Consider the following 22,524-nt stretch of genomic DNA (forward strand, 5'->3'; position numbering starts at 1 on the left):
GTGTCAAGCTTAGCAGAGTATGGAAATAATGTATAAGCAGGGTATCATAGAGCCCATGTGCCATCCTGTATAAGTGGTTGTGCAAAATGAGACCTCCAGAATCCCTGGATTTTCACCCCTCGCCCTGCCTGCCATTAAGGAGATTATAGCTCCCAGGCTCCTGGGTTGTGCTTGCTGGTAAAGCAGAAGCTCCCTCTGCTACTAGCTGTTTTGGGGAAGTAGCTAGTAGTGAAAGAAGTGTGGGGGCTGGAATCCTCAGACAGACAGAAATCCCACTATGCCCCTTATAATTCACTTAACTTATTTAAGTCCCAGTTTCTTCTTCTGTTTATAAAACAATGGGGATATAACACCATGACAAATGTGCACGTCCTTAGCTTAGTGCCAACCACAGAGATGCTCAGGAAATGTTAGTTTCCCTTCCCTTTCCCAGAAAAGGGAAGGAGTGGCAAGGTATGATTGGCCAGCTGTTCAAGTCTTCCCTATGACCCCCCAGAACCACAAGGGTCCCTGCGACTCAGTGTCTCTCAGAACTTCTGCTAATTAAGAACAGGGTAAGATTTACATGTTAAATATTTCTCTGATAATTCCCCAGCTGGAGCCACAGCAAACCTGCAGTTTAATCAACTTTCAGTTACAATCTACATTTCCAGTACACAACTTAGAAACTCAAATAGCAGAACTTAAAAGTTTATTTTAATTTTAAAATTCTTATTGTAAAAAATAATATGACAATCTCGTGACCCTGTTTCTTCATGGGGTAGATGGTGTCACCCAGGCTGTACCCATTCCCGTGAAGGCGTGGGCTTTCTTCTGGACTTTCATTTTTGGGTTTGAGTTCACATTTCTCCATTTTCTCACAGAGTCTAGAGCTGAATTTCTAAAAGAGAAGAAAAGGAAGTAGAGGGAAAATGGGCTGTTTTCTTTAAAAGGAAATGGTCCTAACCTTGAAATGCCCCCCAGTCCTCTGGAACGCCCACATGAACCCCACTTTCCCAGCCTGGGAATCTGAAAATAACACCAAGACAGGATGGCCACAGATGTTGTGCTTATTTGTACACATTTGCATACACTTAGAAGCAAATGTGCACTATCAATTAATTAGGGCACCCAGTGATGACTGCAATCAACCCCAATATTGCAAGCTGGCCTGTGGGAAGCAAATGGCATGAGCACAGGGCAGGGCAGAACAGTGCTGCTGGCCAGACACAGCTCCCGCTTTAACGCTTTAGGGCCTCCCTGAAGAGGGCCAAAAACCCAATGCTGCACAGGCCTAGTGTCCCCCTTTCATCTCTCTGCTCTCCCATTCTGACCCTCCCCACACCATTTCCTCCTCCAGATCCAACTGCCCTTTCTTCTTCTCCCTCCAAGTCCAGGAGAGGCCATGGCTTGGTGACTCTCTCCTGAAAGCACTGAGGTAAGGTGGGCCTGAGCCCCACAGGATTCTTGCAGAGAGCTCTCCAGCCTGGGAAGAACACGGCACATACCTGGGCACATACCCCTTCCACAATGCCTGCTCCTCTAGAGAATCTGCACAGCAGCTACATTGGGGCAGACATGCAGGAGCAGGCCAGGAGCGTGGAGCCTTGTAAGGAAACATCCAGGAAGACAGGCAGAGGAGGAGACCTGGGAATGTGGGGAAATTTGGCCCTGATCCGTTTAACCTGCCTTTGAAGTACACCATTAAAGTTTGCTGGTTTCTTCCCATAGCTGGAGAGCCTTTCTTCTCTGTCTACTGCTAACCAGCCTGGCTCCCAGACAAAGCCAGACAGATTGTTCTTAAGTTTGAATTTCTACTTACTCTCTGCTTCTAATGGGCTGTCACTCAGAACTCTGCCCCAGGAGCCAGACAGTGCCTGGAGAAAGTTGGGGGGGACAGCATGTGAGGCAGCAGCCTCAGCTGGGCCTGAACCTCGCTGGGTTAGAGGTAAGATGGGACTGCCCTGACCTTGGCTCCAAGTTCCACTCGCAAGGAGCTCTGTGCCCTTACACTTTAAAGTTACCTGGTTTCCCAAAGGCAAGGCCCAGCTGTGGGCAAGGTCTCTTGGATCCTTCACGACCCTCAGGCCAGAGCTGCCCACATGGCATTGCTACAGTTGCCTTCTCTCTCCACAAGATAGTCCACACTTAGGCCAAGATGGCAGCTGCCAAGATGGAATGGTGTGAAAAGGGTCCCCAAACCTCTGGGTTCCCACAGCCTGTCCTGAGGCCTACAGATCCACAACTGAAATCCTCTGGAGTAACCAGAAGGCCCTATTAAGATGCAGCTGCTGCTTGAGGAAAGCTTTGGAGAAAAGGGCTGTGGGCTTGCCTTTAAGAGGTGCTCCAGCTTCTCTGGGGTAGCATTCAGCCACTGCCTTCTCCCAAGGACCCAGGGTTTTTCCTCCTGGAACAAAGCCATGGACCAAAACCTCCCCTTTATACTTCCCTCCACTCTCCTTTCCCACAAGGGCCTTCACACAGCACCTGTTCAGTTGGCCATCATAGGACAAACTTCTGTAGGGCAGTGTGTCTCACAGGTGATTAAGTAGCATCAGCGAGTAGAGTGCCAACACTTACTAAGGACAGTTACAGCCACAATGAGGAGAACTACAAATGCATGTCCACAACCACTCATCCAAAATTCTGAAATCTCAAAGCTCCAAAATCTAAAAAATAAACCAACCCTACATGTATAACATATTTGGCACCAAAGCCTATTAAAATGATGTGAAGTTTTCATGATTTCTATCCCACTTCAGGTGGTTATTACTACATTTTTATGCCAAATTAGTAAAGTATTCATTTACAGAGTGCTGGCCCAGCCCCTGCTGGAGTTGGTAGCAAAACACATGGTATGGACCCCAAGGGTTCAGATAAGGAATTGTGAACATGTATGATATGCTATTACAGGTGAAGAATGAACTATACCAAGGTATGAATACTCTTACTCAGAAGTATATAGACCATGTTAAGAAATCAGGCTGTGACGCAGATCTGCTGAATTCAAATTCTAGTCCCACCATTTACCAGCTGTGTGACCTTGTGAACATTGCTTAATCTCTCTGTACCTCCTGTTACAGACTGAATTGTTTCCATCACAAAACTCATATGTTGAAGCCTGAACTTCTAGTACCTCAGAATGTGACTGTATTTTAAAAGAGGTAATAGGTTAAAATGAGATCATATGGGTAGACCTTGATCTAGTCTGACTAGTGTCCTTATAAAAAGAGGATATTAGGATAGGACATACAGAAAGGGATACACATGTACATAGGAAATGCCTACTGCAAGCCAAGGATGGAGGCCTCAAGAGAAACCAAACTGCCTGACTGACATCTCAATCCTGGACTTCCAGCCTCCAGTTTATAAGAAAATTAATTTCTGCTGTTTAAGCCACCCATTCTGTGGCATTTTGTTATAGTAGCCCTAACACACCAATACACTTCCCTTTTGGGATGGTAATAAGAGAGCCAATTCTCAGGGTTATTGTGAGGATTGAATGAGTTAACAGATACAAGAACACAGTACAGAGCCTGGCAGAGTAAGTGCTCAATAATGTTAAACAAGACTGAGGGGATTTTTCTAATTTGTTCATTCACTTATTAAAAAAAGAAGGATAAACCCAGCCCATTTCTCTTCCCTAACCAGCAGACCTAGGGCCTACCCAACAGCTCTACTTAGATGGCTAACGGACGGGTACTTCCCACAAACCTGCTGCTCAATCTTCCCCACCAAAACCAGCAACTCCATCCTGCTTGCTCAGGCCAAAATCTGGAGGCATCCTCAGCTCCTCTTTTTCTCATACTTTACATCAAATCAGTCAGTAAACCCTGTTGGCTCTGCCTTTGAAATGTATCCAGATTTTGACACCACTTCACCACTACTCCAAGCCACATTATCCCTTGCCTGAATTCTAGATTTCTCTACCTATAGCCAAGTAAAATAGCTTCTAAAAATGAAAGAGAAATTGAAGACATTTTCAGATAAATAACAGCCTAGAGAAATCACTGCCAACAGACCTGTGCTTCAAGAAACACCAAAAGACATTCTCCAGCCTGAAGAGAAATGAGATCAGTTGGAAACTTAGATCTACCTGAAGGAATGAAGATCATTGGAAATGGTAAATATGTGGGTAAATATAAAAGGTTATTTTCTTAATTTATTTAATAGGCAATTGACTGTTTAAATAAATAGTAACAATGTATTATGGGATTTTTGTACATACACAGAAGTGAAATAGATGATAGCAATAGCTAAAGGATGGCACAGGGTAAAGGGATATCTAATAAGTTTCTTACATCATTTGCAAAGTAGTATAATGTAGATTCAAAACAAACTGTAACAAGTTGAAGATGCATATTGTAATCCCTAGAGCAATCACTAAGAATTAAGTAGAGGTATAGCTAAAAAGTGAAAGAGGCAACAAAAAGGACCAATTCTTCAAAAGAAATGACTATCCTAAATGTGTATGCACCAGACCTTCAAAATACATGAAGCAAAAGTTCACAGAACTAAAGGGAAAAATAAATAAATCCATAATTCTAGTTGGAGGTTTTAACACTCCTTTGTCAGAAATTGATAGACCCAATAGACCAAAACTCAATAGAGATAGAAGGTTTGAACAATGCTGTCAGCCAACTTAAACTAACTGACATTTATTGATCACTATACCAGTAACTATAGAAAGTATATCCTTATCAAGTACACATGGAACATTTTTCAGGATAAACCATATGCTGGGCCTCTAATATCTAGACGTGCTCCTTCCTCAAGACCTTTGTACTTTTCTGTTCCCTATCCCTGGAATAATTTTCCCTCAGCTCTCTGTGGCTTATTTCCTCACAACCTTTATATCTTCATTCAAATGTCACCTTCTTAGGGGGACCTTCCCTGACTGTCTTCTTTTGTTTCATACCTCCTCTCCAAAGCAACTCAACTCCCTGTTTATCTTTCTGTGGCTTCAGGGGAACCAGCTGCCCTTGGAGTGCCAGATGTGGGATGTGCTCACCCTTCCCTGTCTTGCGCCTGAGGCCTGAGATCCTGGAAAGGACAGTTGCCCAAACACTGCAGTTTGTTGTGAGCAGTAACAAAACAAGGCACCAGACACCTTATCACGGTCCTTTGTATTTACTAGAAAGCCACAGCTGGTGTAGAATGTGTAATAAAGGGCTCGGGTATCCCTGAAGACTTGACCATGCAGCTAGGAGGGCTAGATGGTGAAAGAGGAGAAGGCAGCTATTGGACAGAGGCTAGGAAGGGGAGGAGAGGGAGCTGCCCCACTATAAATTATTATCATAAACACTTTCCTGTGCTGAGGTCCCCTACCACTGGAGGCTGCTGGCCCTCCATGTCATCTGTATCTCTCCCCTCCCCTGCTGGCATCTACTCATCAGAAGCAGAAGACAAGGTGGCCCGAAGCAAACAGGTTCCCAAGGCAACATGCCAGGCCCTGCCCTCCCTGGGCAATGGCACCTGAATATGAACTGGGGATAAAAGCATGAAATCCCCATAGTCTCTACCCTGAAGAGCTTACGGTTTAACAGGGATAATAAAACAGATCCACAAGACACATCATTTCAAAAGTGCATTGCCTCTAACCATCCATACGGTATACCCACTTCCTGGCTCAAGCCAACATTCAAAGAATGCTATGCTGAATGACTAGGACTGTGCTGCTCATACCTTAATGAATTTCCTGGAGCTCTTGTTACAGTGCAAACCACACCTTGATTAGCAAGGCTGTAGAGGATTCCAAAATTGAAAAGACAAGGTCCCTGCTCTCACTTTGCTTAAAATCCAGATAATATAGCACACAAGAGAGGAGAGAAGTGACATAATAAAGGCACAGAAGAGAGGACAGCAGAGAGACAATTTCACTGGTTTCAATCAGAAAGCACAAGATTTTGGTAGGTATTAAACCTCAAGTCCCTAGACAGATTTAATGTCTAAGAGCACTTAGCAAGAGGGAGAGCTGAGGGCACATAAAAACTCAGAGAAGTATGGATGAAACAATGTTGTATGACCCAAGTGAGTAGGCGCTTGGGGTCCTCACTTTTCCTTCCTCCATTCAGATGGAAATTGCTGGAGGCGAAAAGAGCACCACTGTGGCTCGGCCAGTGTGGATGTTTTTCCACAGGCAAAGAAGGCCTCCAATAAATGAATTAGAGAAAGTGCATCAGAGAAGGAGGCCCATGAGGACCTAGGTGTGCACCCTTCTTACCCAGGGAGACGCAAGCAGAGAGGACCAAGCAGCCAGCGAGAGTGTGACTCACTGTAGGTTAGTCTTGAATTCTTGTCATTTTGAAACACAGAGCCCTGCTAGCTTCTTTCATATTGACTCTCTTTGAGGAGTGCAGATTTTGGTACAACCTTCAACCTAACACCCACTCTGATGATGAAAGGCTAAGACTGAATGCGGTCAGGCTGGTCACTCAGTACCTGCGCAGGGCATCACGTCTACCTTCCCCAAGGTAGGACAAACAGCAAAAGGGCCCTGACAGCTGTGTCTCTCCCATCCTCTCCAGACTTCTCTTTGGGTCATAACCGATCACATGGCCACTCTTAGATGCAAGGGAAGCCAAGAATCTGGGAAACAGAACTGTCAAAAATCGTGTTCCATTGCTTGGGGCAGGGTACACTGCCATCTCAACAAACCCTCTTGTTAGCAAAGGAGAGCAGGGGGTACTGGTGTGGCTGTGAGTACTGACAGTGGCAGGGTAATCTCCTAAAGCTGAGGCTGCAGCCTGGGCTGATGCTACTGTGATCAGAAACTGGTGGAGGGCAGGGGTGGAAGGTAGTTAAAAACCCACTGTCCCCAAAACTATCTAGTGTTCCATTCCTCCTTTGTGATAGTTATGGAGAGAAACCCTAGACAAAGTCAGAAAACAGCCCTGTAAAGTCTCCCACAGTGGCTAGACTTTCTCCCCCCTCCGGGTGTCCAAGCTGCATAGGGTACTTCTGCTCAACAACTGACCCCACTGTATTGCAATTTTCTTTCCCACAGGCTGTCCTCACCTACTAGACTGGAGGTGACTTGGGACAAGAATCTCATTTTATTTGCCCATTGCTCAGCTAGTATCTGGCATGTCATAGCAAACACTCAATAGGGTGACCAAGTGATTAAGTGACTGACTGAATAAAGGAATGGGAGTTGGGTTGTGCTCAGTTTTGCCCCTCATGTGCTATGTGACCTTCAGCAAATAACTTCCCTGAACCTTGGCTTCTTGTCTGTCAACTGAGAGAGATCTAGATCTCCAAGACCTCTTCTCATTTGACATTTGGTGTGACTTAACCATGATTTCATTCACAGATGAAAGAACTCCCCCTCTCTGGAGTTATTTCTTTGGATGGAGACACTAGCTATCCAGATGTCCCCTGTTTAAATGCATATACACCACATGGGGAGGTTATCAAAATAAAAAATTCTGTCAGCCTCACTGAGGAAAATTCTCTGGTGTTTATAATTAGCTGGCCTCAGAGAGAGTTTCTGAAGGGAAGGGGGCATCAGAGAGGTAAGTTCTGATTGGTTAGGAAAGAAGATCTGAAGCAAGTGTACTGTACATGTATTCCAGAGCTAGCTGAGATTCTGCAAGAAATAGGGGCAAGAAGCCTGGGTGACTGGCAAGTAGGGGACATAAGTACAGTGAGGAATTGTGGGGACACAGAAAACTGCCAGAGAAAATACCATCAGTTGCCCGTGTCTGTCTAGTGGAATAGCTGAGCAAGAAGATCCAGGCTGTGCATTGGGAGAAGGGCCAGGACGGGAGAAGGGCCAATATCTTGCTCAAGAAAAGCTGTCCAGAGGACCTGATGGGAGGCCACTCTGGGGAGCAGATTATCAGGATGTGGCCTTCCACTGTCCGCCTGGGACAGTCCTCAGGGTCCTTGCATGGCTGAAACTGAACAGGAGGGAAGAGCCTGTCTCCGTGCCTCCCAGCTCCCCCTCCACCATGCACGTGCAGGGAGTCAGACCTGAGGCACGTGGCTTTCTTCTCAGGGTGCCTACTTTTGTCCTTTTACATAACCTATCATTTCTCTCCTGTCACAGATATTTTTGCCATGAGTATAATGGTATTACTTTATTACTGGTACCTCACCCTGGGTAATTCACTTCTTTTTTAGCCCCAGGTACACTGGATTAATCACAATCCTTGGTCAATAGCCCTCTCTCTTCATTGATTCAGGCATGGCCCACCTTTGCACTCATTTATGTTTGATTATTTATTTTTAAATAATATAAGAAACACCCATGAACACCCAGCACTAGGACTAAACCATGGACCATACCCACATCTCCCTCTGTGCTCCTCTTTCATCTTATTCCTCTCTCCACACCCTGCCATGCACCATAGATTTTTTTTCATTTGATCTCTGAGGCTTGTGAAGCCTCACAGCCACTACCAGCGTTTATTCTCTGGGACCACAACCCAGTGCTCCTCACTTCCAACTGGCTGGATGTGCTTCATGCTCAAAGGGGTCTGAGCCTGGTCAGTGACACGTGTTCACAGCATCATGGCTGGAGTCACCAACTTGCAATGAAGTCAGGTTGCACATTCCTTTAAAAAATATGTTGACATATATTTCACATTGTTTTAAAATTTTATCTAAGCCAGCGTTTCTCACCCTTGGCACTACTGACATTCTGGGCTGGATCATAGTTTTTAGTGAGGGTGTGTCCTCTGTGTTGTGGGGTGTTTACAGTATACCTGGCCTCCACCTACTAAATGCTAATAGCACCCCCGCCCTGCCCCCCAGGTTGTGACAGCCAAAGATGTCTCCTGGGAAAGGAGGCCAGATCACTCCTGAAGAAAACCATAATTTAAGCAAGTATTTGGCAACATCCATTTCAACAAATTCTGCAGATGAATTGTCCCTCCCTAAAGAAAATACATGCACATTTGTGCTGTAAAGCCTTGCTACACATAGTGTGGGCCTGAACCAGCAGCTGAGCAATACCTGGAAACCCAATAGAAATACAGACTTGCAGGCCCCACTCCAGCCCTACTGAGTCAGGGTCTGCATTCTACCAGATCCACCATGATTTATGTATACAATGAAGTTTGAGAAACTCTGCTGCAGAGGTTACACAAATTGCACTTCTGTGAATAAAATGGGCCCAGATACAGTGTTTCTCAATGGGGGAAGTTACTGCCCTTTTGGATGGGACGATCTGTTGTTGTGTGGGGATGTCCCCTGCTTTGCAAGACATCCCTAACCCATCCCCATTAAACGCATAGTGCTCCCTAGTCCCTAAGACAATCAGAAATGCCCTCACCCTCCAGACACCCACTAGGGAGCAGAACCCCCTCGGAGAGCACATCCCTGGAGAGGAATGTTTCTTGCAGTATGGACAGTTTGCCCGACAGCAGGCCTACCTCAGTCTGCAGATGGGGCCAGGAGGCACGGAAAAATACAGAAGTTAAAACATCACAGTGCTTTCCATCACGTTCTTGGAGGGATGAGTGTGGTGCCAAGTGATGCGCACTGGCTAGGAGAAGCCACTTCAGCCAATGGGAACATGTCAGAGCTGGGGAGAGCAGGGGAGACGCAGGAGCCCTCTGGGAGAGAGAGGACCTGTGAGCTGCAGGCCAACCAGTCAGACCAGCTGGGGCAGTTCCCCTGGTCCTTGCAGCTTGCTGGCAGAGTCAGGATAAAGCAAATGAATGAAAACAGCGTGGCATCCAGGAGCCAGTGTCTGAGGTGAGGAAAGGAACACATCCTGGTGGGTGAGGTGCCCGTTCTGTGCCCTGCCCTGCCCCCTTCTCACCTGGCACAGGCCCTTCCCATAGCTGGGTGGAATGGCTGGCTCTGTACTGGGGAATTTGAAAGCTCCGCGGGAAGAGATCCAGCTTCCATGTAGCCGCTGGGTGGCTGCCCTAGACTGGGAGCAGAAGGGGCTGGGTTTGCCCTCCAACGTTGCTTTCTGCTGACACAGTAAGTCAGGGGCCTCCCCAGCCAGGTCCCCACACCTCCCAGAGCTCCTGACATTTATGACTACCCGAAGTCCCTGACACCCAGCCCACTCACTCTCTTGCTTCCCTGCATTAAGTGTGCAGTTTCTTCTACCTGGCAAGTCCTTTCTCTCCTAGTAACCCCTGGTCACTTTTCAAGACCCCCCTTGAAAGCACTTTCTTACCTTCCTCAGGCTCAGGTCGGGGACAGGCTGAGCTCCCTAGCTTCAGGCACACACTGGGTTATAGCTCATAAACTGCAATGTTATTGATTGTTTTACTTGAGCGAAGAAATTGTGCTTTTTTTCATATGTATATCCCTGGTGTTTGGCATAGTATCTGACACAAAATATTCAATAAATGTTTGTTGAGTGAATGAAGGACATCCTAGAGTGCTTGATCTAACAAGGTCATGTGCTAGCTATTCTCTTTTGTTCATTTCTGTGGGTCAGTCAGTTACCCGGTGTTTATTGAGCACCTACCTTGGTCCAAGTCCTGGAAATTCCACGAAAAGCAAGAACTGCCATACCCTGCCAGTTAGAGACACAGTGGAACTCAGAGCCTTTGACTGCTGGGAGGAGCCAGCACATCCAGTTTCCTTGTTTTCAGTTGAGGAGAAGACCACAGCCCATGGATGGGAAGGCCGAGCCTCTCTAATACCTGTCTGTACTGGGGTCTCCCCTGCGATGGCTGTAGGATGTAATCTGTGTCCATGGTCTGCGTTCCGGGAGCACATCTCCCAATTGGTAGAAGCCAGCTTCTCAAATACCACAGCTACCCTGGTGAAAACACAGGTACCACAGCAGGCAAATGTTCCTGTTTTTTCTCTCAGAAAGCCCACCACCTTCCCTGACTCCCTATAAGGAGCCAGGACTGAAAACCAGAAACAGGATCAGATTGATCCACTTCTGTCTTTGGTTGTTAGGAGATGTCTGTCTGACTCTTGCCTGTCTCTGGATTCTCTCCTCTCTGCTCCATTTTAGGAGGCTGTGTTGGAAGAGAGGCCTTGGAACTTCCCAGAGGCAGTGGGGGCTGAGGACCTGTGCTGCAAGGAAGGACGTGTGGGGGGGGGCTGTCCTGGCTCACGAGACTGGGGTTCCTTGTTGACATGTTCAAGCCCAGGAGTGAGCCAGGATTCTGAAATGTGAAGAGTCCCTCTTTCATTGCTCTAGAACGGCCCCAAATTCAAACTTCCCACTGGCCCTCAGTCTTAGAATTGTTTTAAGAAAGGAAGAATCCTGGGGAAGACCCAAACCTCCGGACAAGGTCAAAAAAAGATAGCTTTAGAGAAGAGTGTAGAGGTGCGAATAGAGGCCAAATAGCTTGTCACCTCATTTAATTTTTCTCTGAACCATCTCATATCTAGCATGGTCAGCTTCTCATAGTGCGATCCAAACATCTCTATGCTTGGTCAGACTAAGTTGTTTACTATTGTCTTATCCTCTCCCAGCCTGGTGCCTCTGACATCTGGCCTTTCCTCAGAAATGCAAGACAGAGCCCACAGCTGGGCCCCTCAGTATGCAGAAGGAAACTGTCCACAGTCTGCACCAGGCCCCAGGAGGCAACACCTGAGAGAGTGGGGCAGGAAGCCTGCCTGCCAGAGCAGCCATGGGAACCGAGACACACCCACCCCACAGATAACCCCTCCTCCTGTCGGCTTTCCCACAGTGGCTGGCTCTGCCAAGGGCCATCCCGATTGCAGTTCACCTGTCATTGGATCACCACCTCCTCGAGCAAGGATAGAGCAGTATGGAACTCATTTCTTCAGGCCTCGATGCTATGGAGCCACAGTAACATGAGTAATGGGATTCCACTGGCTTTTCCATAGGACCGCCAGGCCCAGGGCCACAGCTAGCACACACAGCGCTTTGTGTACTTCAGAGAAAGGGGGCCCATTGGGGCAGATGAACTTTTAAAGGTGCCTCATCTCGGTGAGCAAAGCAGGAAAAAGTATCCCTATTTGTGCCTCAGGCTGGGCGTTCTTGGGTGTAGCATAATTTTTATACCCATACACTTGGCCCTGAATCAGCATCCCCTTTTGAAGCCTCCCTCAGGTTATCTGGGTATTTTCCAGAGCTCCTGTGCCCACCAATCAGTCCATTCCCTACAGTTACCACCCAGCATCTGCCATGCTCCCCTTTCCTGCTCCAGCAACCTGGCTGATGGCCTCCACCTCTGAGCCTCTGGAGGGTGTCTCACCTGTGCCATAGCCTGCTGTGAGGGTGTTGAGGTCTGGGCCCAGGAGTGGCCTTCCAGTGCTCTCAGAATGACCAGTCCTGGAGATGCTGGAGTGGACCAAACCCTTGGCAACTGGGCACAAAGACGTGCTGCTAGAGGCCAGCGTCACACAGAACCGATTCCTATAGCCTCTGCTTGCGGGTCCTCTCACTGCAAGGCCTGGAGGTCTTGGGACAGGCCACAGAAGGACAACTGTCCAAGGTGAATATCAAGGGGCCCTCCCCATTCTAGTTCCTCCCAAGCCCATGGGCAAACTGTCCTGATTCCACCATTCCTCTTCCTCAAAAGCAAACAAAAATTGCCTGCCAGTAGAGGTTCCTGGTGCATATGATGCTGAGTAACATTGAATTTTCTCCTCCCCTAGAATGTGGCACCCAAGAAATAGAAGTTTATTAAACATTAGAGCTTGTTGGATCCCTTAATTTAGGATTTATATGCTGAGGTTTGTAGCACCCAGAGCAGTGGGCTTAAAATATTCAGATCCTACTCACAAGGGTCATTTTCATCATTGCTTTAACTTCCTTGAGTTTGAATCATCTCATGTGTAAATTGAGCACAGTGATGAATATTTGAGGACTCTTTAGATTCTTCAAGGCCTTCCGGAAGCATAAAACTTTGGTCAGGATAATACTAGGGAAAAACAGTCTAATTTTACACTTTCTATTAGCTATAGCTTATTTAGCTCTACATCTTACCTTGTTTCTTAGCTTTGCCATGTGACTGTTTCTGTTCTCAGCTTGTGGTCCATTCTGACCTTTTGGTTCTTTTCAGTCAGATGCAGGAAAGTTGATAAGTGGTTATCTCCTTGCTCAGCATGTATTTTTGCATATGTCTGTGCAGAAATTCTGGGTCAGGCAATTTCCAATGATTTGAGAAGACTCAGGAAAAGTAGGGTAGTTCTGCAGGAAAGCAGAAGTATAGTCCAGAAAGGAGTTTCCATGGAACTAAAGAGAGAGAAACCCAGCTCTTTGGAGAGTTCCCTAATACTCTGTCAGCAACAGCTGCTATGAGATGCAACTGGTCAGTGGCCAGTAGCCTGAGCCCTGGGTTAATGCATCTTTTTACCCTTTACCTCAAGACATCTTATCACTGGTAAATACAAGATGCAGCTGCTGCTCTGACTGGCTAGTCTGTTGCTGAGATAAATGCCACCATGGCAATACTGCTTTGCCAGACATGGTCTTCTTCATGCTCTGCACACAACCCCCATTCAGTCTCTCTTTACCTTCCTCCCACACCCACATAGTCCCTCCCTCCTCCAGTAGTTGCGCAGTAAACAAGCATTCCATCCGAGGGTCCCTGGAGGCCCAGAAGTTTTCATCTTTGCAATGCTTAGCCTGCTAAAGCAGGATTTTGTATAATCCATGAAGACTAAGTTGGGGGAAATGAGCCTTTGATGATCAAGAACACACACATGTCCACAAGACCAAGCAAGAGATCATAGATTTTCAACAAAATTCCTCTAACAGCCCCTGGTCCAGATAGGTATGGCTTTGCATGTAAAGTAAATGGGTGAAAATGAGGGGCTTGCCAGTTCACAACTGCTACCAATCACCACTGTGCCTGAAATTCCACCACTAAGATTATTCCTTCATGAATTTTCTCCTCCTGGGGCCTGTTAAAACACAAAGAGCCCAAAATCTGTTCTGAAAGAGGTGTGAAAAGGTTTCTTCACGGTCAAATAAGTTTAGAGACACCAACATATTTTAGCACCCCCTGTGATAGGCAGAATAATGCCCCCCAAACATGTCCATATCCTAACCCACAGAACCTGTGTATATGTCACCTTATGTGGCAAAAAGGAACTTGGCAGATGTGATTTAGGTTCAGGACCTTGAGATAGAAAGGTTGTCCTGCATGGTCTGGATGGGCCCAATGTAATTACAGGAGCCCTCCAAGGCAGATCTTCCTGACTAGTTAGAGAAAGATGTGGTAGCAGAGGTTGGATCAGAGTGATGCTATATTGCTGGCTTTGAAGATGGAGAAAGGGGGCCTCTAATCAAGGAATAGCATTAAATACCTCTAAAAACAGGAAAAAAGGAAACAAATTCTCCTGAAGGATCTCCAGAAACACAGTCCTGCCAGCATCTTGTTTAGCCCAGTAAGACTCAAGTCAAACTTGTGATCTACCAAACTGAAGATAGTACATTTGTGCTGTTTTAAGCCATTACGTTTATGGTAGTTTGTTACAGCAGCTATAGAAAACTAATACACCCTCTCCCTTAGAAGTTAGTGGTGCATGTTGGCATAACAAATCCTCTAGGGAGTCTTTCAGTAAAGATACCCACTTAACCCAGCATTTCAGAAACATTTCTGAACACCAAGCCTTATTCTCCTATAACGTCTACTAGAATCTTAGAAACATGATGTGGAAAATGCTGCGTTAAAGCATTAACTGTTATAAACATCTTAGTGGAATTTAGTGCATATGTTTTCAATGGGATAATTGGGTGAGAGAGAATAGGACACTGGGCAGGTAAGTTTTGATGGTCCAGCATGGAGGACTAAAGAGGTGAGGTGCAGGAACTCAGTGGAGAGTGTGGCAAATAGACAGAAGTAGGCACATGCCATAGAGAAACATCAGCTGCTACCCAACTTGTGTTTGTGTGCTCAATAGTTTGTGCCAAATCCTCCTGCCCTTCAGGTTCACCATCTTTCTAGGAAATTTCCCCTGACCTTCTCCTCTCCCCGAGACCTGGGTTAGAAGGTTCTCCTAAATGTTTCCATGGCCTCCTCTGTTTATTTGCCTCTGGCTGTGACAGCACTGTACTGAAATTGCCTGTTTGTTTGTCTCTCTCCCACTAGCCTGAGGTTCCTAGAGGACAAGAATCATATCTAGTTCACCATTTGCCTCTTCTGTGTAGCATTAACACTTGGCACACTGAGTACTCAGGCTGAGAATTTGTCTCATCCTCTTTGTACTATAAAGGTGTGTGAGCTTAATCCTGATTTTCTTCACAATTAGTGGGTGCCTGTATCACCACCTGGGCCCTGTGCTGGCCACCCAGCCATAGTCCAGCCTAACAAGAACTCATGTTCCAAATAAGACCATAGACCATCTTCTGTCCAACTTTTTTTTTTTACCTATCTCCTCTTTTCTGGAGAAACAAGCACAGGGTTTAGCCTGGATGTATTCTATGTTGTACCACAGTTTATGGGATATCTGACAATGTTACAAGAAAGACTGAAATCAAAAGAGAAAATGCAACACTTCCAAGATGGTTTAGGGAGCAAGAGAAATTGAGGAGCTGTAGATGTGAAAAGGACACCTGGGGAAAGGCAACAAGGGGCTAGGTCAGTCCTGGTGTTCAGTAAGAGAAAAAATTAGCCACAGAGAGAATCCAATATACCACATCTCCCATAAACCAGGAAGCTTTCCTGGATGTAAAGGACTTGGAAGTAAAGGGAAACCAAAATTTCCCATGGGGAACTACCCCTTTTTCCCCTCACAGTCCCAAGGTGAAACTTACGATTAGAGCCTAATCGTTCAGGCTAGCTCAACTGATTGTTTGGGGAGAAGGGGCTAATCAGAGCGACTTCTGAGTCCATACCTGGACCTGGAAGAATACAGTCCTAAAGCTGTTGTTCAATGGAGAGTACCCATAAACCAAACTGACAAGCAGAGGTGAGAAATGCAGAGAAGGCCCAGTCCTGACAGCACCACATGAGTCCTAGGTTAAGTGTCATTTGAAGCCTTTCACATATGAGCCGGTAAATTCCATTTTCTGAGTAAGCCAGTTTGAACCGTGTTTCCATTCCACTAAGTTCAAATGTCCTGGTGACACAAAAGAAAGAAGAGCTTACATGGTATGAACAAAGATGGAGAAAGCTGGGGACTAAGAGGCAGAGAGCAGCTGACACTACCCCCCCCTCCCCACTCTGGGAACTGCCACCACTTCCGCCATCCCCACCATCATAGAGGACGACTCCCCTGGAGGTGGGTTTGTTCAAAAGACCCTGCTCCCCTGACCACAGCTGAGTCCACCATGGTTTCTTCCTCAGGACACTGAAACTGGGACTAAAAGTCCAATGGAAGTAAAGGCTGGTGTCCTGAAGGGGAAATGAGGCAAAACCTTGGGAGCCGAGGCATAGCTGTATTTTCTGCCTGTGGACTTAGAGAAAGGCGGTATCATCACATCACAGATGAGGGAAGTTGAAGGTCAGAGAGACTACGCGGCTTGCCTAAAGTTGCACATTTGGTACGACTTTTACAGAACTAGAATCCAGTTTTTCTGAATTCAAGGTTTGGGCAGGAAAACAGCTGGGTCAGAGCTACCTGAGAACTTTGGACACGTACAAGACTTGGGGATGAAGGGGGGGGGACCATAGCCTGGCCAGATACCCCAAAAAAGAGTCAGGCCAAATGCAAGCACTCAAAGATATCTCCCTATACTCAAAACATCAAAGAAATTCTGGTTTAGAGTCCGGACTCACAGAGCACCTGCAGTGAATTTATACTGCCCTAAGCCTGCGGCGCCGGGGCAGCCACAGATCGCGGAAACCGCAACTCCCATTATGCACCGGGACTGCACGGACTAAACCCCGAATAAACTACAAGCCCCAGAATTCCTTGGGACAGAGACGCCAGTACAGAGGGGCAAAGGGGCGTGACCACGTCGTCCGCGCGGGACCGTTAAATTTGAAACTTGGCGGCTTAGATTGAGGGCTCGGGGTGGCGGGTTTGTGAGGGCGTCAGCTGCATGCTTTTGTTCGGTAGCACACTCTAGTCGCTTCAACACCTCTAAGGGCAGGTTGCAGAAGGAAGCCCAGACGGTCTGTAGCCGTAAGGAAAGGCCTGTGGCAGGACGAGGGTCTGAGCCGGGAATGCAGGATGGCGGCGATGAAGAAGGAAGGGGGTGCTCTGAGGTAGGTATGGGAGAAGAGCTGCTGGGAGCTGGGCCTAGCAGATGACAGTGGCTCCGCTCAGAGCAGAGAAGGAGAGGACCGGCACTGTCGGAAGAGCGGGTCCAGCCGGAGCCTCCTGCCTGCTCACGTTGGACACCAAGGTGGAGGGGAAGACTCAGGATAAGCACTGACCTCGGCGGGTGAGGGCACGTGAGAATCTTGCAGCATCCAGCTTCAAAGCAGATAGGCTGTGGAACCCCAATGGTACAAAGAATTTGTAGTGTGGGCCATGTTTGAATCTCAGGTCAGTCGTGCTAGCTGTTGACCTTGAACATGTCCTAATATGGAAAATGCTGATAAATTCGAAGTATTTGTAAAAAAAAAAAAGAAAGAAAACTGCCTCCAAATAAGCGCTCAACAAATGGTAGGTGCTATCATGCCAGTAGCATAGTTAGAAATCTAAAAAGCCTTTCTCTGCATGCTTGCTGCTTTTCCTTATATAATCAATTCTTCTAGGTTGGAATTCTGTATGCGCTTTCATTATGTGGTCCATAATACGTAGATAAATGCCACGTCATGAGCTCCTTAATTAATGCAACAAATATTTATTGACCAACTACTAAAGGCTGGGTACAGCAAATAAATTCTGGCGTGGGGTGAGGGTGGGGGCGACAGTTAACAAGACAAAAATTAGGTGGTATCGGTACTAAAAATATAAAGCGGTGGGGAGTAGGGGATGTTGGTGCAATTTTAGGTAGTTATGAACTGGGGACCTCACTGAGAAGGTGTCTTTTGGGTCAATACTTGAAGGAAACTCACGAGCTAGTCATGCCTATATCTGGAGGAAGTACAAAGACCGGAGGGTGGGGGTTGGGGGAGGGATCTGCACCTGGTAAGTAGCCGGAGCAAAATGAACTAGGAGAGCAAAAGGGAATGAAGTGGAAAAAAAAGTGTGGTGGTGGGGGTGATGCAGGCACTGTAAGGGTTGGCTTTTACTCTGTAGTTGAAAGTCACTGGAAGATTCTGAGCCTAGGAAACATAGGGTTTGAAATGTAAGTGGGATCACTTTGGCTACAGTGTTGAAAAGCCTAAAGGCAGAAAAAGGGTGGAAGCCGGGAGACCAATTAAGAGGTTATTGAAAAATTTCAGGCAAGAGAAGATGGCGGCTTGAGCCAGGCTGGAAACAGTGGAAATGGTGAAAAGAGGTTGATTTCTCATATATTTTGAAGGTAGAACCAACAGGATTTACTGAGTGACTTGGGGTTGGGGGAGGAAAAGGGGTATCGTGGTTGTCACTTGGCTTGAGCAACTGGAAAAATGAAATTGCCATTTATTTGAGATGAGGGAAGACTGTTGGAGGAGCAGGTTGGGAGGAAGCAAGAGGGGGAGGGAGGGAGCAGTCCCGGCTCATTTGGGGACATCTAGCTGAGATAGTTTAATTACTATTTTAAGAGCAAGAGAAGAAATTCAGATGAACTCAACAAACATTTATTCAGTGCTTACCAATATCAGATCCTGTATTAGACCATGAAGATACAAAAATCACATGGCCTCTATAGTTACAGGATTCATATGATATAGTTTAAAAGATTTGAGTAGTTACAACCTAAATTATTAATCACTTACAGTATACTTTTTTAATTGAAGTATAGTATATCAACTATACAATCTTATATTGGATTCGTATACAACACAGTGGTTCAACAGTTATCCATATTCTTAAACCCTCACTCCCACTAGTGCAGTTACTGTCAACATAGGAAGATGTTACAGAATCATTGGCTATATCTCCATGATGTACTACTATCCCTGTGACCAACTTCTATTATGATTGAGAATTTTTGTGCCCCTTTATCCCCCTCCCCGACCTCCCCCACGCCTCCCAACCCCTCCCTCATGGTAACCACTAGTCACTTCTCAGTGCCTATGAGTCTACTACTGGTTTGTTCCTTCTATTTTGCTTTGTTTTTACTTTCCACAAATAAGTGAAACCATATGGTATTTGTCTTTCTCTGCTGCAGTTTACTTTCTTGAAGAGAGTTTTCAACTCTAATCTAGACTGAGGTCACATATACATATAACTTTTACTCCATTTTGAAGATTAGTGCCTATCTGTCTCTGTTTTAAACCCAGGGATAATAATATCTCAGCTAGAAGTAGGCTTCTACTTGACCATCACAGAGCTCTGAAGTTCAGAGTATATACCCTTTATGGTAACTGCCTCAAAAACTTGTGGTGATTCTCCCCACAGGCTTGATAGAATTGGGGCAGGGGGTGGGAAGTGTAGGGCAATTGTGACCAGTAAACTATTTTTGCCTGCTTCTGCTCTGGGCTACCTATATACATTAAACTTCAGTTTTAAGTCATCAGTTGAAAAATGGGGTGTTAGTCTGATGAACACTTTGCTAATTTTAAACTAGATGATGCATTCAGTGGTAGGCATAGAAATGCTTTTTGACAAATTTATAAAACTTTTTTCCCTTCCTTTCTCCCTGCCTTAAACATTATTCCTATGGTACTGTCCAATGATGCCCTAGCCACCTTCTCTTCCATGAAGCAGTACTACAGCCATAAACTTGGAAACCAGGTCACAGAAAGGCTCAGAAGCTTAGGGGTATTATAACACTACTAATGTACCAGACCACCATATTTAACCCAAAAGTTATGAATAAAGACTTACCTGAAAACATTCACAATAATCTAGTGATGTAATACTCAATGTCAGTATCAGATTTACTTCAGTTTCCCTCCTTACAGTGAAGCCATGTCCTTGGAGGGAGATGAATGGGAGCTGAGTAAAGAAAACGTTCAACCCCTAAGGCAGGGGCGGATCATGTCCACACTTCAGGGAGCGCTGGCACAGCAGGAAGCTGCCTGCAACACTACTCTTCAGCAACAGAAACGGTGTGTAGAATAGTTGGGGCTCAACCTGTCATCATTCATTCCCAACTGTGGTAGGTAATGTGAGTGTCAATCCGTGCAAGATGGATTAAGACATACTCTTCAAAAATTGGTGGTATGAGCATCTGTTCCCCACCTGCTTTCTCATCACACAACAGCTTTCTAGAGATCACAAGTGTGATTAAGAACAAGAGCTGTGGGCTCTCATTTATTTCATTGTGAAGCAACTAAACTCTTGTATCAATAGAAATACATCTTATATAGGAAACAATGATAACAAAGTAAAGCAAGTATTATATTACAGTATTTCCCAAAAGTATTATGTCATTCCGGATCCCTAACAGAATTATGTCATGTTATGCCAGATCCCAAACAATTAACTCTGATAGTAATCAGCTAGAGAAATTGCTTCCTTGGATTCTGAGTACTGAAAGAAAGTGAATATGCTGTCTTAAGTACATACTCAATGATTAACTTTCTGTGAAAGTATTTTTGAGAGTGTGCCAGAAAGAAATAGTGGTCTTCAAAGAGAATGTAAACCTCAGAGAAACTGATTTTATTTTAGAAACTTTCTCATTAATTTAACTCTGGATAAAGAAAAGCTGAAAAATACAACTACATTATTGAAATGGACCTACAGAAGTTGCTGTCCTTGACTAACACGTTTTGATAAATACGCTTTTTTCCAAAAAATAAGCTAAAGTATCAGTTTCTACCTTTAATCTCTGACAAAAGAATTTTGCCATCATTGGCAAATTATCATTAATTTGGTTATAAAAAGTGAATATCTTTTTTTTTCATTAGGTCTTTAAAAGCATTGGGTCTTATGATTTTGTTTCAGAGACAGTGGTGTTCTACTCTTAACTCTTCTTCCTGGCTCCTGTGACATTGTACTAGTTACTCCACTTCTCTAATCTACCTTTTTTCTTGTTGGCTTCTTACTGTATTTTACCTAAGTCTCTTTTCTTTGCCAACTGTTCTGCTTCCATATTCAAATTTTCCAGGATTGTCTATTATTTTTCATCTCTTAGTTGCCTTCTAAATGTCTTTTTATCTACCTGTAACATATAAGTAGTTAATATTTTACTAATATATTAAATACTGAATCTCTTCTCTTATAAGTGACCTTCCTTTTTTTCTACTTCATTTTGGTTAATGGCACCAAAACTCACCTGAATGATCTTTAACACTGCTCTCTCACCCTCATTTTATTTAGTCAATTACTAAGGACCAGTGCTTTTTTTTTTTTTTAAGTATAATTTACACTCAGTGAAATGCTCAGATTTTTAAGTATATTGTTTAATCAGTTTTGACATGCATTTACAGACACAGAACATTTTTATTACCTCAGAATGTTCTCTCATGCCCCTTCCCAATCTTCTTCCCCTCCTTCACAAAGCAATCCGTGATCAGATTTCTATCACCATAGGTTACTTTTGCTTATTATAGAATTTCATATAAATAGAATCTTACAGTTCTTTGACTGTAGGTTTTTTAGGCATTTTCATGTTGCATTATCAGGAGATTGCTCCTTTGCATTACTGAGTAGTATTTCATTTGCTTACCTATTCATCAGTTGATGGACATTTAGATTCTTACCAGTTTTGTGCTCTTATAAATAAGGCTGTGGACATTCTTATACAAGGCTTTTTGTGGGCATAGATTTTCATTTCTGATGGAATAGAATTGCCGGGTCATAGAGTAAATGTATATTCAATTTTTAAAGAAACTTCTAGTGTCCCAGAGGTTGTAACATTTTACACTCCTACCAGTAATGTATGAGAGTCTACTTGCTCCAAATTCATTTCCCGTATTCAGTGTGTCAATCTTTTTTGTTTACGTCGTTCTAGTGGGTGTGTAATAGTATCTCTATGGTTTTTACTTCTTCCCATTCCCCAGGTGACTGATGATGGTGAGCACTTTTTCACATGTTTATGGCCTTTTGTATATTTTCTGTGCTGTATTTGTGGAAATATTTTGCCTAATTTTAAAATTAGATGGCATGAGTTCTTTATATAATCTGTATATATAAGCCCTTTATCGAATATGTTGCAAATATTTTCTCCTAGTCTATGGCTATCTGTTTCCTTGGTGGTATTTTTTGGGAAGTAGAGAAGTCATTAATTTTGGTGAAGTTTAGTGTTTTTCTTTTTTGATTAGTGCTTTTTGTGACTTCTGTAGGAGATCTTTGCAAAGATCCAAAGTTGCAAAGAAATTCTCCTGTGTTTTCTTCTAGTAGATTTTTGTTTTAGCTTTTATGTTTAGGTCTATGATTCATCTTAAATTTATCCTTTGTATGGTGTGAAGTTGGAGAAAAAGTTCTCCCTCCCACCCCCATATGAATATCTAGCTGTTCTGCCTCCATTTGTTGAGTTTGTTTGCTTTTTATCCCCCCTTTCCCTCTTTAATTGCTTTGGGACTCTTGTCAAAAAAAAAAATCACTTGATTGTCTGGACTGTCTGTTCTGCCATTGATCTAATTGTCTATTCTTTCACCAATTACACATTGTCTTGATTAGCTTTATATAATAAATTTTGAAGTCAGGTAGAGTGAGTTATCCAACTTTTGTTGTTCTTTTTCAAAACTGTTTTGGCTATTCTTGGTCCTT

The 22,524-nt window shown here is 44.7% G+C and overlaps 1 protein-coding gene and 1 long non-coding RNA gene across 3 annotated transcripts in view; one reads left to right on the forward strand and one right to left on the reverse strand.

The window, feature by feature from the left end:
- Window positions 1–674: 674 nt before the first annotated feature.
- On the reverse strand, window positions 675–10,074 carry LOC130679556 (uncharacterized). The gene is made up of 2 exons (XR_008992562.1): window positions 9,357–10,074; window positions 675–880 (listed from the first exon to the last, which is right to left on the reverse strand). It is a non-coding gene; the product is annotated as an uncharacterized LOC130679556 (long non-coding RNA).
- Window positions 10,075–16,801: 6,727 nt separating this feature from the next.
- The window catches only part of BUB1B (BUB1 mitotic checkpoint serine/threonine kinase B), a 46,904-nt gene continuing 41,181 nt past the window's right edge, over window positions 16,802–22,524 (forward strand). For both annotated transcript variants that reach the window (XM_036923880.2, XM_057488672.1), the window contains exons 1-2: window positions 16,802–17,036; window positions 19,773–19,919. In XM_036923880.2, coding sequence (XP_036779775.2) covers window positions 17,002–17,036; window positions 19,773–19,919 — 182 coding nt within the window. In that variant the 5' untranslated portion in view covers window positions 16,802–17,001. The remainder of the gene's footprint in view (window positions 17,037–19,772; window positions 19,920–22,524) is intronic.

This window comes from Manis pentadactyla, chromosome 11, assembly GCF_030020395.1.
Source record: "Manis pentadactyla isolate mManPen7 chromosome 11, mManPen7.hap1, whole genome shotgun sequence".
NCBI lineage: Eukaryota > Metazoa > Chordata > Mammalia > Pholidota > Manidae > Manis > Manis pentadactyla.